At 33.0% G+C, this 11,090-nt stretch overlaps 1 protein-coding gene across 3 annotated transcripts; it reads left to right on the top strand.

Annotated features, from left to right (window-relative positions):
• Positions 1-1,107: 1,107 nt before the first annotated feature.
• On the top strand, positions 1,108-11,090 carry LOC120075632. 3 transcript variants are annotated; one of them, XM_039029207.1, is made up of 9 exons: positions 1,108-1,335; positions 2,715-2,766; positions 4,522-4,595; positions 5,318-5,419; positions 5,930-6,070; positions 7,786-7,837; positions 8,563-8,636; positions 9,675-9,764; positions 10,799-11,090. In XM_039029207.1, the coding sequence occupies exons 1-9, from the start codon at positions 1,211-1,213 to the stop codon at positions 10,836-10,838; spliced, it is 750 nt and encodes a 249-aa protein (XP_038885135.1). In that variant the 5' UTR covers positions 1,108-1,210; the 3' UTR covers positions 10,839-11,090. The 3 variants fall into 3 exon arrangements, with proteins under 3 accessions (XP_038885135.1, XP_038885134.1, XP_038885136.1); XM_039029206.1 differs by having other exon boundaries at positions 1,109-1,335; positions 5,318-5,428; XM_039029208.1 differs by having other exon boundaries at positions 1,109-1,335; positions 5,318-5,428; positions 10,688-10,821.

Here is an 11,090-nt window from a genome sequence, read left to right as displayed (position 1 = left end):
CTTATCCTAAAACTTCAGTCAGGAATTCATTTTACGTCGTTCCGCCCTCAAGGTCAAACCCCACAACTCTTAATCCTTTTCCTTTCATTCCAAACGTCACAAAAAAAATCCAAATGCAAGGAATTTTCCGACAATTTATAACAAAAATGTACTAATGTAGTTAAGAAAAAGTAAAATAAAAAAATAAAACTAAAAAGTAAAAAATTACCCATTGTTCACCCGGTCGGGTACAACTCAGGGCCAAAAAACAGTAAACATATACTTCATATACGCTCGACCAAGTCTAGAGTTACCTCAATCGAGCCCCATACCATGTTCTCAGCTTGGTTCCTATCCCATACCTGGTTCCTATCTCATACCTGGTTCCTATCTCATGTTCTGCTATCCCGTACCCGATGAAGACCCAGTGACGCCCGACCAGGTGATTTCAACCAATTTATTTTGTGCCTGGTGAAGACCCGGTGAAGCCTAGCCAGGTGATTTCAACAAATTTCCTTTGTACCGGGTGAAGCCCGATCGGGTATCTTAAAAAAAATTATTTTTCTATCTTTTTCATTTTTTTTTTTTTAAAAAAACTTTCAAATGGAGGAGATTTATGACATTAGAAAAAAGAAAAGAAATAATCAAGTAAGCATAAATACAAGCAAATGAATTCTAACCTGAAAAAAAAAATTATCGAACTATTGAATACATACAATATGAAATACATATCTTCTTACCGAGTGTACAAAATTACAACTTCGTGAAGTACAATTTAGACTCGATGAAAGACTTTTTGTTTCGGAGATAATTTGGTGAAGATAATTATTAGTGAGGTTGTAAAAAAATCAATTTTGGTGGAGAATCTTTTGTATTGGAATGTGGATAATTTCTTGTGAATTAATTTTTTGTGAATCAATTTTTTGTGGTGGAGAATTTTTTGTGAATAAATTTAATAGATTGGTTGTTGAAATTTAAAAATAAGAATTTATAAGGAGCATAAGAGTAAGGGTACAATCAAAGTTTTCCATACTTACCTACGTCATTTTCATTATCAATAGGTAAAAAAACTTGTTTTTCAAAAAAGGCCAAAAAAAATACAAAATTGAACTCAAAGGGTTATTTTTGTCAATTTTTCCTGCGGCTGCTCCACTTACTTTCTTTCCTCCTTCTACTGGGCTACTGTCAACCGTTCTCCTCACCAATCTCTTTCAGTATCACTTCGTTTCCAATGGCGAGCTCAGCTGTAATTGGATGGAGGAGTCTGTTCCTTCTATTGGCCTCAATAATGGTTGCAACTCTCGTTTACACAATCGCCACTCATGGCTCTCCTTTCCGCACAGAACATCTCTCACGGTACTCTCTCTTCTCCACTATGCATTTTTCACTTTTTTTCTTATCATTCCGAATCCTTCTTCGTATCTCTGTATTGATTCAGAATCGAGCTGCTTCAATTGATCTGTTCCATGTATCTAGCGATCATTTCTGTATATTTCAATCTCCAACGTGCGTCGAATCGAAGTAATATAGTGGTTAAATAAGTAACTATCCTGACAATCCATAGGTCTAATGATATTGGGAATGTTTGGCAGGTGTCCTGAATTACAAACTGATTAATATTTTTAGACGGTACAAAGCATAAGTTTGAACATTTTAAATTACATGGACTTAGATGAAGTGAGTCTCAAATTTTAGGGTCCAAAATGGCATTTCAGCTTTTTTTGCAAGATTTTTCAGGAATCCGAAACGATTTGTTATGGTCTCCGAGTTTTTGAACCATACAGATTGGTTTTTCGCGGGACTTTTATGTATTTAACATGAATTTGATCACCATTTTCCAACTTGATACCAGAACTAGGTGACTAATAATTTTATCAGATGTATCAAAATTTTATATAAAGTTCTGACACCTATATATATGCGTATCAAAGGTTCAGATTTTCACTTCATCACTGTTGAAGTGAAGAAAATGACCAAGTTAAAATATTAAAAAATTATAAAACTAAAATTGATTATGTATGTACTAAAAAGAAGATTTGAATCTTGCCTTTATTATTGTGAATTCCCTAGGATTTATATTGAAGCTTAATTTTATTTTCTATTATAAATCTTGTAGCAATTATATATGGTAGAAGGAGGATCCGATTCCTCTCAAAAGATCAAAACCACGATTGTTCATAGGACAATTATGTTGCAAGTCAATCACGATAGACTACCCCGAGAGAGCATCTTTGCATAAGCAATATTAGCTATTACAATAAAGTGATCTATCCGTGCAGTGTTTTAATTTCCCTTATCAATCACAGTAAACATGTGTCATTTCTCTGGGTGAGTCATATTTGGGGTGCTTGTCATTTACATGAATTATTATTCTATTTACTACTTATGCAGTTGGGAGTTTTTTTCTTGTTTTCTCTTATTGGAACACACGTCAGGATTGTTCAAACTGCCCAGTTTTGAACTTACATAATATAAAGCCAAGCTCTGATTATATAGTTCACATAAAGAAGACTATTAATTGTTCGTCATCTCATTGGCTAACTAATTGATACAATATTCTCATGCTCTCTTTGTGGACCCTATGTATGCAAGTTAATCTCAAGGAAAACTTGTTTAATTTGGTGTACATTCCTTGAACATCACTACTTTGGGATGTTGACCGATTAATTTTTCTCTAATTTATTATTCCTACAAATCTGGACCTTTTCATTCAAGTTTGTGCTTATATTTTTCAGGTTCATGGTGGCATTATTAATTGATTTCTATTTCAATGTCATAGTTATTGCGGTAAGGGAATATTTAAGTTTTCATTCTATTTTCTATTTTACAAATATTTGACTTCGGGTACAGGTTACATTTAATTGTTTCTGTAGCTTAACCTCTTGTGTCATGAATGAACCTGCTAGACCATTTAGGTAAGGGCAAAAGCCCTGTTTATTTCCACTCATTGTATTTTGATCTGATGTTTACAAGTTTTGATAAGAAATCCTTGATAAATTGAAGCAAGTATTCTTAACTTACCTCCATCAAAAACCGCAAAACCAATGTAGTTTCAATCCAATGGAATTGACAGATATGGACACCTCGACGATCAAAGATTTGATAAGAAAAATAGTTCCTTACCCAAAAGTTGATGGGTCAAACCAACTTGAATGTTCTAGGCATGTAATTTATTAGAACAGAAAGTTGGAGAAAAGGTTGTGTCATTCTCACGGCAGAAGAAATAAGTTGTATTCAAATCAAGTCTAATGATTGCAAAGAATGATTAACCCTGACATTCGACTAACCTAGCGAAACCCTAAAATTGTTTGGCTTTTGGGCTTATATGTAACTCTAGATGAAACTCTAAGCTACATATTTCGTAAACTAAATATCAAGTGCCATATGTCAACCATATAAAAGTTAAGACTATACCTATTCTGACATGGCCTAGAGGGGTAACATTCGATAGATATTAAAAACTATCAAATATTCATGAATTGTAGAATCAATCTCCATTTTCATCAAAAGAGTACAACACAAGGACTTCCTATGTGGTTGCTCAACTTAGTACTACTTTCACCAAGCATGCCCAACTACAAAGTTCTGATGGGAACAAATGCATCCATGCTGGTGAGATCACGCCCAAAATCATTCTCAATTTTGCGGTACATGCAAGGCTTAATCATCATGCATGCTCTTCTTGATCCAGTCTTGTTTGGTAAGACAGAATTTGACAAAGAAAAGAGAGTGCTCAACTGGAACAACGGCCAAGAAAGACCATAACTACATAGATAGCAGCTCCTCCCCTTCCTTTCTCTTCTTTAAGGCTTTAAGTTGAAACCATATGGCGGATGGAAAGAAAGACAACCTCACTTTATCATAGATGGTATTAGTGAGACCCACTTTAATATCCCCCGTTGCCCTTCTTTTGTAGATAGAATCTTCAATGAGTAGAAAGAACCAACCTTAGTAATGCTCGATCAGGGTGCCATGATTCATATCAAGTTTTCTTGTGGACATATCATTGTAATGAAATTGATCTCTGCTCTTTTCTTACCGTTCTTCCTCAGTAGCCATTCTCTTTCATTTGTCCTACTTTTTTTCTAATCATTCTTCCTGCATCAATTAGGAACCAAAAGTAACCCTATGTCCTCTATCTTCTTCCCTTTCTCTCATTACTTCTCTTTCCTATTGGTATGCGAATGTAACTTAATTGGCCAATGATCTTGATCTAGGATGGGAAAATGAACATGCAAGTCTGAATTTTAAGTAATCCCAGAGGTCAGTTCATGATGCTTTATAAAGTTCTTCACTGTAATTTAAGAATCTATTCTAGGTTTCGGTTTGTTTATTTTTTGGAGATTTTGATGTTGATTTTTATGGGGGGAAAGCTCATATGAAATTGTTAGATTAATTATAATTTCTATCCGATCCTCAAAGGATTGGCAGCCATCTACTTCAGAATCATTTACAGACAAAAGAACTATTGTTACATCTCTGTTCAAGCATTCGTGGTAACTTCTCTCTCTCACTTTTATTCTCTATTTTTTAATTTACCAGACATGGGTTTGCTATAAGGAATCAAACTGGATTTCTGCAGCGATTTGGATAGTTTTTCTTGTATGTCTTGGCAGGTAATTACTTTGTATCCTTGTCAAGCTCACCTTCCAGCCTAAAGCTTGTTTCACCATAGGATCTATTAGTGTGAATAATACTGGTGAGTTCTTCTGATCAAATTTTCTTGTTGGAGTTTGGTAGATATATCTTGACGATTGACGATTGGTAATAATATTTTTATTTATTTCCATTAACGAATGGGGAAAATCTCCAACATATTTTATTGCCATTCTCTAAATTTCAGAAGATGATGGTATTTTAATTGCTTAAAACATTTTTATTTATTTGATGTTCTTGCCTTCTCATCTATACTTTTAGAATCCAATTACAGTTCCATTATTTCTTTCTGCTCATGCATTTATCTGTTTCTTCCTTCCTTCCTCTCTTCTTCTTTTTCTTCTTCTTTCTCTCTCTCTTCTTCTTCTTTCTCTCTCTCTTCTTCTTCTTTTTCTTTCCTTTTTTTTCTCGTTCGCAAATTTAGTAGGTGTTTAAGATGAAAATTTGCAACTAATACTGAATATATGTCGGTGATGCACATTTTCTTTCAAAGCCAATTCTTGAATAACTTTATCGTTAAATTTTTTGTAGGAACTTTGATTTCCAAACTCTTATTTGTTACTAAGATCAAATTTATTCCATGCATGGGCTTAAGAAGTTGCAGCATTTTTTCATTGGTAATACATGCAGATATTTTATTCTTAGATCTGATTAACTTTTCTTTTCCTATCATTTTCCTCAGTGTGGCTACATGTGCCTACATTCTTTGGCAGTTGTGGCAATTATCGTCTCAGGAATCCTTTGAAGATATTATGTACAATGTTCTGACTAAGGATCCAAACAAGTATGCACTGTGAGTTTTAGGTCTCTTAAATAGTTGATTCTAAGGTTCCGTCATACTTTATATTTGGAATTCTTTTCATGTATTTCCTTACTATTCTACTGCACAGTTATAGTCCACTCTTTTTTGTTTTTTCATGGTGTCAAGTAATTAAATGGAATAAAACAATTTTTTTTTTTTTTTTAATTCTCTCAGTTGATAGATAAATTCAGCATCTCAGATTTGTTTTGGTGATAGCTTATGCATGGCTTGACTTGCTGCTATTTTCGTAATTCTGTAACATCGGAAGGGTTTGCCTTCTTGTAGATCACTTTCGTGGTTTCCATTTTATGACTCTCTTAGGTTTGGCTCACACACACACACACAACAGGTAATATTATTGCATCTTAGACTTGATGCATTACCAATAGTTTTATGCGATGTTATGGTTATTCTTTCTTCTAGACTTTGAGAAACTTCATTATTCTGTATCTTATTCTTAAGCATGATTTGCTTGTTGGCTTATATATATAGGAATGGCGTGCAGCAGCATAGGAAGCACTCCAATATTATGATTGCAAAAATAGGTTTTGGTGCTATGGGTTGTTTGATGGTGGTAACTTTGGCCTATCTTTTCAGCGACGGTTCACCTTTTCACAAGGAGCTTTATACACCGTAATTTATGCTTTTATTTCTTCCTTAATTTGATTGTCCTTTCAAGTGTTAATGCTTTGGAATGAGTTTTTCTCATTTAAGGGAGGAGAAAAAGAACAGGAAAAAAAAAAATTAAAAAGAAAAAGAAGAAGAAGAAGAAGAAAAAGAATGGTGTTGATATCTAAACCTTGGAAAGTAAAGTTATCTACTATTCGTGTCCTTGCAGAATGGTTGCCTAATTGCAAATATTTTTGTTAGTTGTTAGTGTGAAGTACAACTACCACAAGTTGATTAATGAGAACAAGTTGTATATGTCTTTTCCTTGACTTGTTAGATACTATGAAGGTTCAGTGATTAGTGATCACCATGTGATTATCTCTGCCATTTCCTTCTCTTTCACTTTGTCCTTGAGTTTACTTGTTATCAGTAGAGCTTTATCACGTAATTTAGTTTACTTGGTACCAGTAGCTTTATCACGTAATTTTCCCTCTCATCAGTGGCTGTCCAAAGAAATAGCTCTGTAGGCACATTAGCCACTCTTGGGCTGATCTAATGTAAATTGTATGACGAGGCAGTACTAGTCTAGATATGTGTCAGTCAGCTTGCCTACCTATGATGATTAAAAAGAGGAATAAATACTCGGAATGAGAGAACTGTCCTTGAAATTGTTTTTGAATGAGCAAACACATAGACAGCCACAAATGAAGTAGATAACCTCTTCCCTATTGGAGACTCTTGCCTCTGTTGTTAAAAGCTCAAAATCTTGGCTTATATGAAGGATCCTGGGAGTAGCCAGTGATATCTGTGCTTGTCTTTTGTAGCAATGCCCTTGGTTATACTTGTACATTTTGAGAGTGACCAGTGAGGTACATGAGGTGAATCAATAAGATCTTTTGAGATGAGCTTCTTTTGTAGTGGCGGAATCTAAGATCTTTCGACTGTTTTAGTCTTGTTTGAAGGAGTTTAAGGCTGGGCTCTTCTATAATTTGTCTAGCATGAATAGCACTTCCTGGATATTCTTAAGAGAGAATCTTACGCCCCTTTTCTTTTATTATTATTATTACTTTTTTTTTTTTTTTATGAAGCAGGAAACATGATTTCGTTCTTAATAAGAAAACTAGCTTTCCTCCGGCCTCCTATTTTGACATACATTTTCCTTTTTTGAGCTCTTCTTTAGCTCCTTTGATGGACTCTCATATACTTTCTTATCCTTTTGGCAATGAATCGAGATTGGGTTTGGGTTATGATGAGGGTGTCCAACCTAGTTGAGATACCCTGGTGCACCTACTAAACCATTCTTCCTTCTGTATCTTGTTCCAATAAAAGATATAAATTTGAATTTTACATCTATGAAACCCTAAATTTTCACTGGATCTTATGTTCTTAACTGTAAACACGATTTCTAAATATTAAAATAAAGGCTAAATTACAAGTTTGTTCAGAACTTTCAATTTTGTGTCTAGTTGGTCCCAATATTTTGGATTTTGAGTGTAATAGATTCCTTACAAATTCAAAGTTCAAGGACTAAATTTGCAATTTGGAAAGTTCAAGGATTAAATTTATAATTTAACCAATATGATATATTACATTGTCTATGCGATTGCTGAATTTTGCTTTGAACAGATTCTGCATTAATCGTTACATTTTTTCTTGTTGTGATTGAATATCCTCTTTGACCGATATTATGCAGTATTTATGTTCTTATAGAGGTTAACTAGCTGTTGGCACATTTGCAGCTGGGTGGTGACCACGCTGATTGATTTCTATATAAATGGCACAGCTTTATCAGTATGTCTTAAATTCCTCATCATTTACCCTTGTTGCTTCTAGATGGTTAGATGCACCACCTTTTTGGTAGAGGCACACACTCTAGAAGTTTCGTTCTTCTTGCATCCCTGGATTAGCCAATGAACCTAGATTTTTAACGGGACCATAAAATTAGACATAATCGAAACTTATACATAAGGGTAGGGGCAACATATATGAATGGCAAAAGAAGATTCTTCTGTTATCTACAAATAAAGCTGAAGAAGCTATCATGGGTGAACCTTCTTTTGAGGGATGTTCTCCTTCAAAGAGTTCATTAGTGAATATAATAGCAAGGTTATATCTCTAAGGAGTCAAAGGGCATGATTTACACCAAGATAAGAGGAAAAAAAATATATTGTCAAGATAGATATCCATGGCTTTTCTATATCAATGAAGAATCTATTGTTTATTTCTAACTGAAAGAAAATATCTAATGAATTAAAGTCAAACCATATAACTTTTTCCCTTTTTGGAAGAAGGACAAGAAACGATGGTTCCCTGCTAAGCTGTTGACAAAGCCCCTAGCTTCAACTGTTGTCATTTACCCTAACATTTAGACGAAACTTTACTTCTTTGCTCTCTTATTTATAACTTGTAAATTGGTAAATACTTAATATCGGAGTAGCTTCTTGATTGTTGTTTTCATGACTTCTCGGTTATTATTCAAAAGCCGAATAACATTATGTCTTTCCATATGAAATTAGGTCTGGATGTTCTATAAAGAAGAATCGTGGCTTACTGCACTCGTTTGGATAGTTCTATTCATAATCTTTGGGAGGTAATCTGTCACTTTTGTTGGATAAGTCACATCTGTGTTTATTCCATTTGGAACCTGCCATTGTCAAGGAAATAATGATATTTTCGTTCTCCCCTGACGATCATATTTTTAAGTTCATTTATCAGCTTTCTTCTCTTAAAATAAGTTCAAACAAAATTTCTCTTTGGTTCAAAGTACACCATATATGTACACGCATTATTGCATTCTTACATTCATTAATATTAAGATGCCAAGAAGACATCGATGCTTTCAAGGATGTAAAGAAAATGTGTTAGATCAATTAAATTTTTACCAAGGGATGGATGTTATGTAATGTTTTAATGATTGTATTTCTCTTGTCCACTTGGACCTTTGGTTTGTATCTTTTTCTTTTTCTTTTTCTTTTTCTTGATAGGAAACAGAAAAAGCCTTTCATTTAGGAAAAATGAAAAGAATAAGAAAGAGGCACACAACCTCTATCAACAAAGTTTACAAAAATTATTCCTACTAGTAATAACTAGCAAGATATTAAAAAAAACAAGGCAATGGGGAAGGAGTGCACCATTATTCTTTTTTTTCTCTTTCTCACTCTCTCAGTGGGCACATTCCTATTGATGGTCAGCCTATTTCCAAGAAGCTCTTAGGTTAAATTTCCATTTTACTTTAATTGTCATTTCATTTTAGGCCATTTACTTAATATCTGAATTTTACCATTAATTTATTGTCAACTTTTTTAAAAAAATATTTAATTCCTATGGCCTCCTTATATGAATTTTGGATATATGTTCACATTGTGTCCTTTCTTGCACATAAATAATAATATTTATTTGACCAATTTTGAGTATAAAAAATACTTCGAACTAAGGGTAGGACTAATTGTAAGATTTATTGAAGCAGTTGTATCACAATCCATTACTTGAAGTGATGACTATAAATCATTTATTTTTTGGGTAGCATGTAAACTACTTTTATGCTTTATACTTATAACTTGCCTGAGCATGAAATATGGCTCCGCAAATATCTCTAATTACTGACACTGTTGTCTTCCTAATATTTCAGCGCCTCTTCATGTCCTTTCATTGTTAAGGAGCTATTCAAGCTCAACTCTGAAGATCCAGCATACCTTGTTTTATTTAAAAATTCCAACAGGCAAGTCCAAAGTTTTTGTTAGATAGCAGAAGATTTAAAAAAAAGTGATATAAAATTCAATTTACTAAGGTTCCGTTTGGTAATTATTTGATTTTTTTAAAATTAAGTTTATAAACACTTCTCTCATTCATAAATTTCTTTGTTTCGTTATTCAATTTCTGCCAATATTTTCAAAAACCAAACCAAATTTGAAAACTAAGGCCCCATTAGGTAACCATTTTGTTTTTGAAAATAAAGCCTATAGACACTACTTCCACTTCCAAATTTTTTTCTTTGTTATATACTTTTCACCAATTGTTTTAAAAACCAAGCCAAATTTTGAGAATAAAAAAAGTAACTTTTAAAAAGTTGTTTTTATTTTTGAAATTTAGCTAAGAATTCAACTATTATGCTTAAGAAATATACAAATAATTATAAGTAATGTGAATGAAATAAGCTTACTTTTCAAAAACAAAAACTAAAAATCAAACGGTTATCAAACTGGGCCTAAAAAATAGTTTTTAAAAACATGTTTTTGTTTTTGAAATTTGATTTTTATGAAAAATGAAAATCGTGGTCAGGAAATTAACAAATTTGTTATCATACGGTAGGTATCTAAGCGATTGTACTTTGATTTTTCTTACTTCTTTGAATGTGAACTTGGAAAACTCTCACCTGCTCTGACTTGAAATTTACTGTTTATAACATTTTGAACACGAGGAAATCTCATTACTTGTTTGTATCGTACTGGGTTGAGTTTGAAAGTATTTTGTAAATGGTTTTTTTTGTTCAATAACACGTTTTTATTTGCAAACCGTTATGAAAATTTTAGTTTCTTTTAATTACTAAAAACTACTTCTATACAATTATTACCATTTTGATTCTGTTTAATAAATGAATCGGCCTCCAATAACTGACCATGTCTCTCTTGCTGCATATTGAAGGTAGTTAATTAGTTGGATGAACACTATTGTTTCTCTGCATAGTCTTCGGGCTTAATAGAGGTAAAAACTTATGATGGCTTCTTCTTGCATATTGCAATTTATTTATGATAGGTCAGAAAGAAAGTATGAAAGCACATCGGATGGTAGATAGATGACTCTAGCTCGTTCCGGTACGAATTGAAAATGTGATATTGAAAGCAGAATCCAAATCGATGTCATGTTTTTTTTTTGTTTAATTGAAGAGTTCAAGTATGGTAGTTTCTCCATTATTATTACCTTGTTGACGTTTAGAAAAACTCCATAGCAGATGGTGTATCTTTAATAGATGTATGCACGTAATATTGTTTTATAGTATGTATATCGAATATTTGAGATTTAAATGTATGAAATAATAAATAATAAA

The sequence above is a fragment of the Benincasa hispida genome, chromosome 4, assembly GCF_009727055.1.
Source record: "Benincasa hispida cultivar B227 chromosome 4, ASM972705v1, whole genome shotgun sequence".
Classification (NCBI taxonomy): Eukaryota; Viridiplantae; Streptophyta; class Magnoliopsida; order Cucurbitales; family Cucurbitaceae; genus Benincasa; species Benincasa hispida.
Note: the sequence above shows the minus strand (reverse complement) of the source record. Positions and strands in the feature narration are given on the sequence as shown.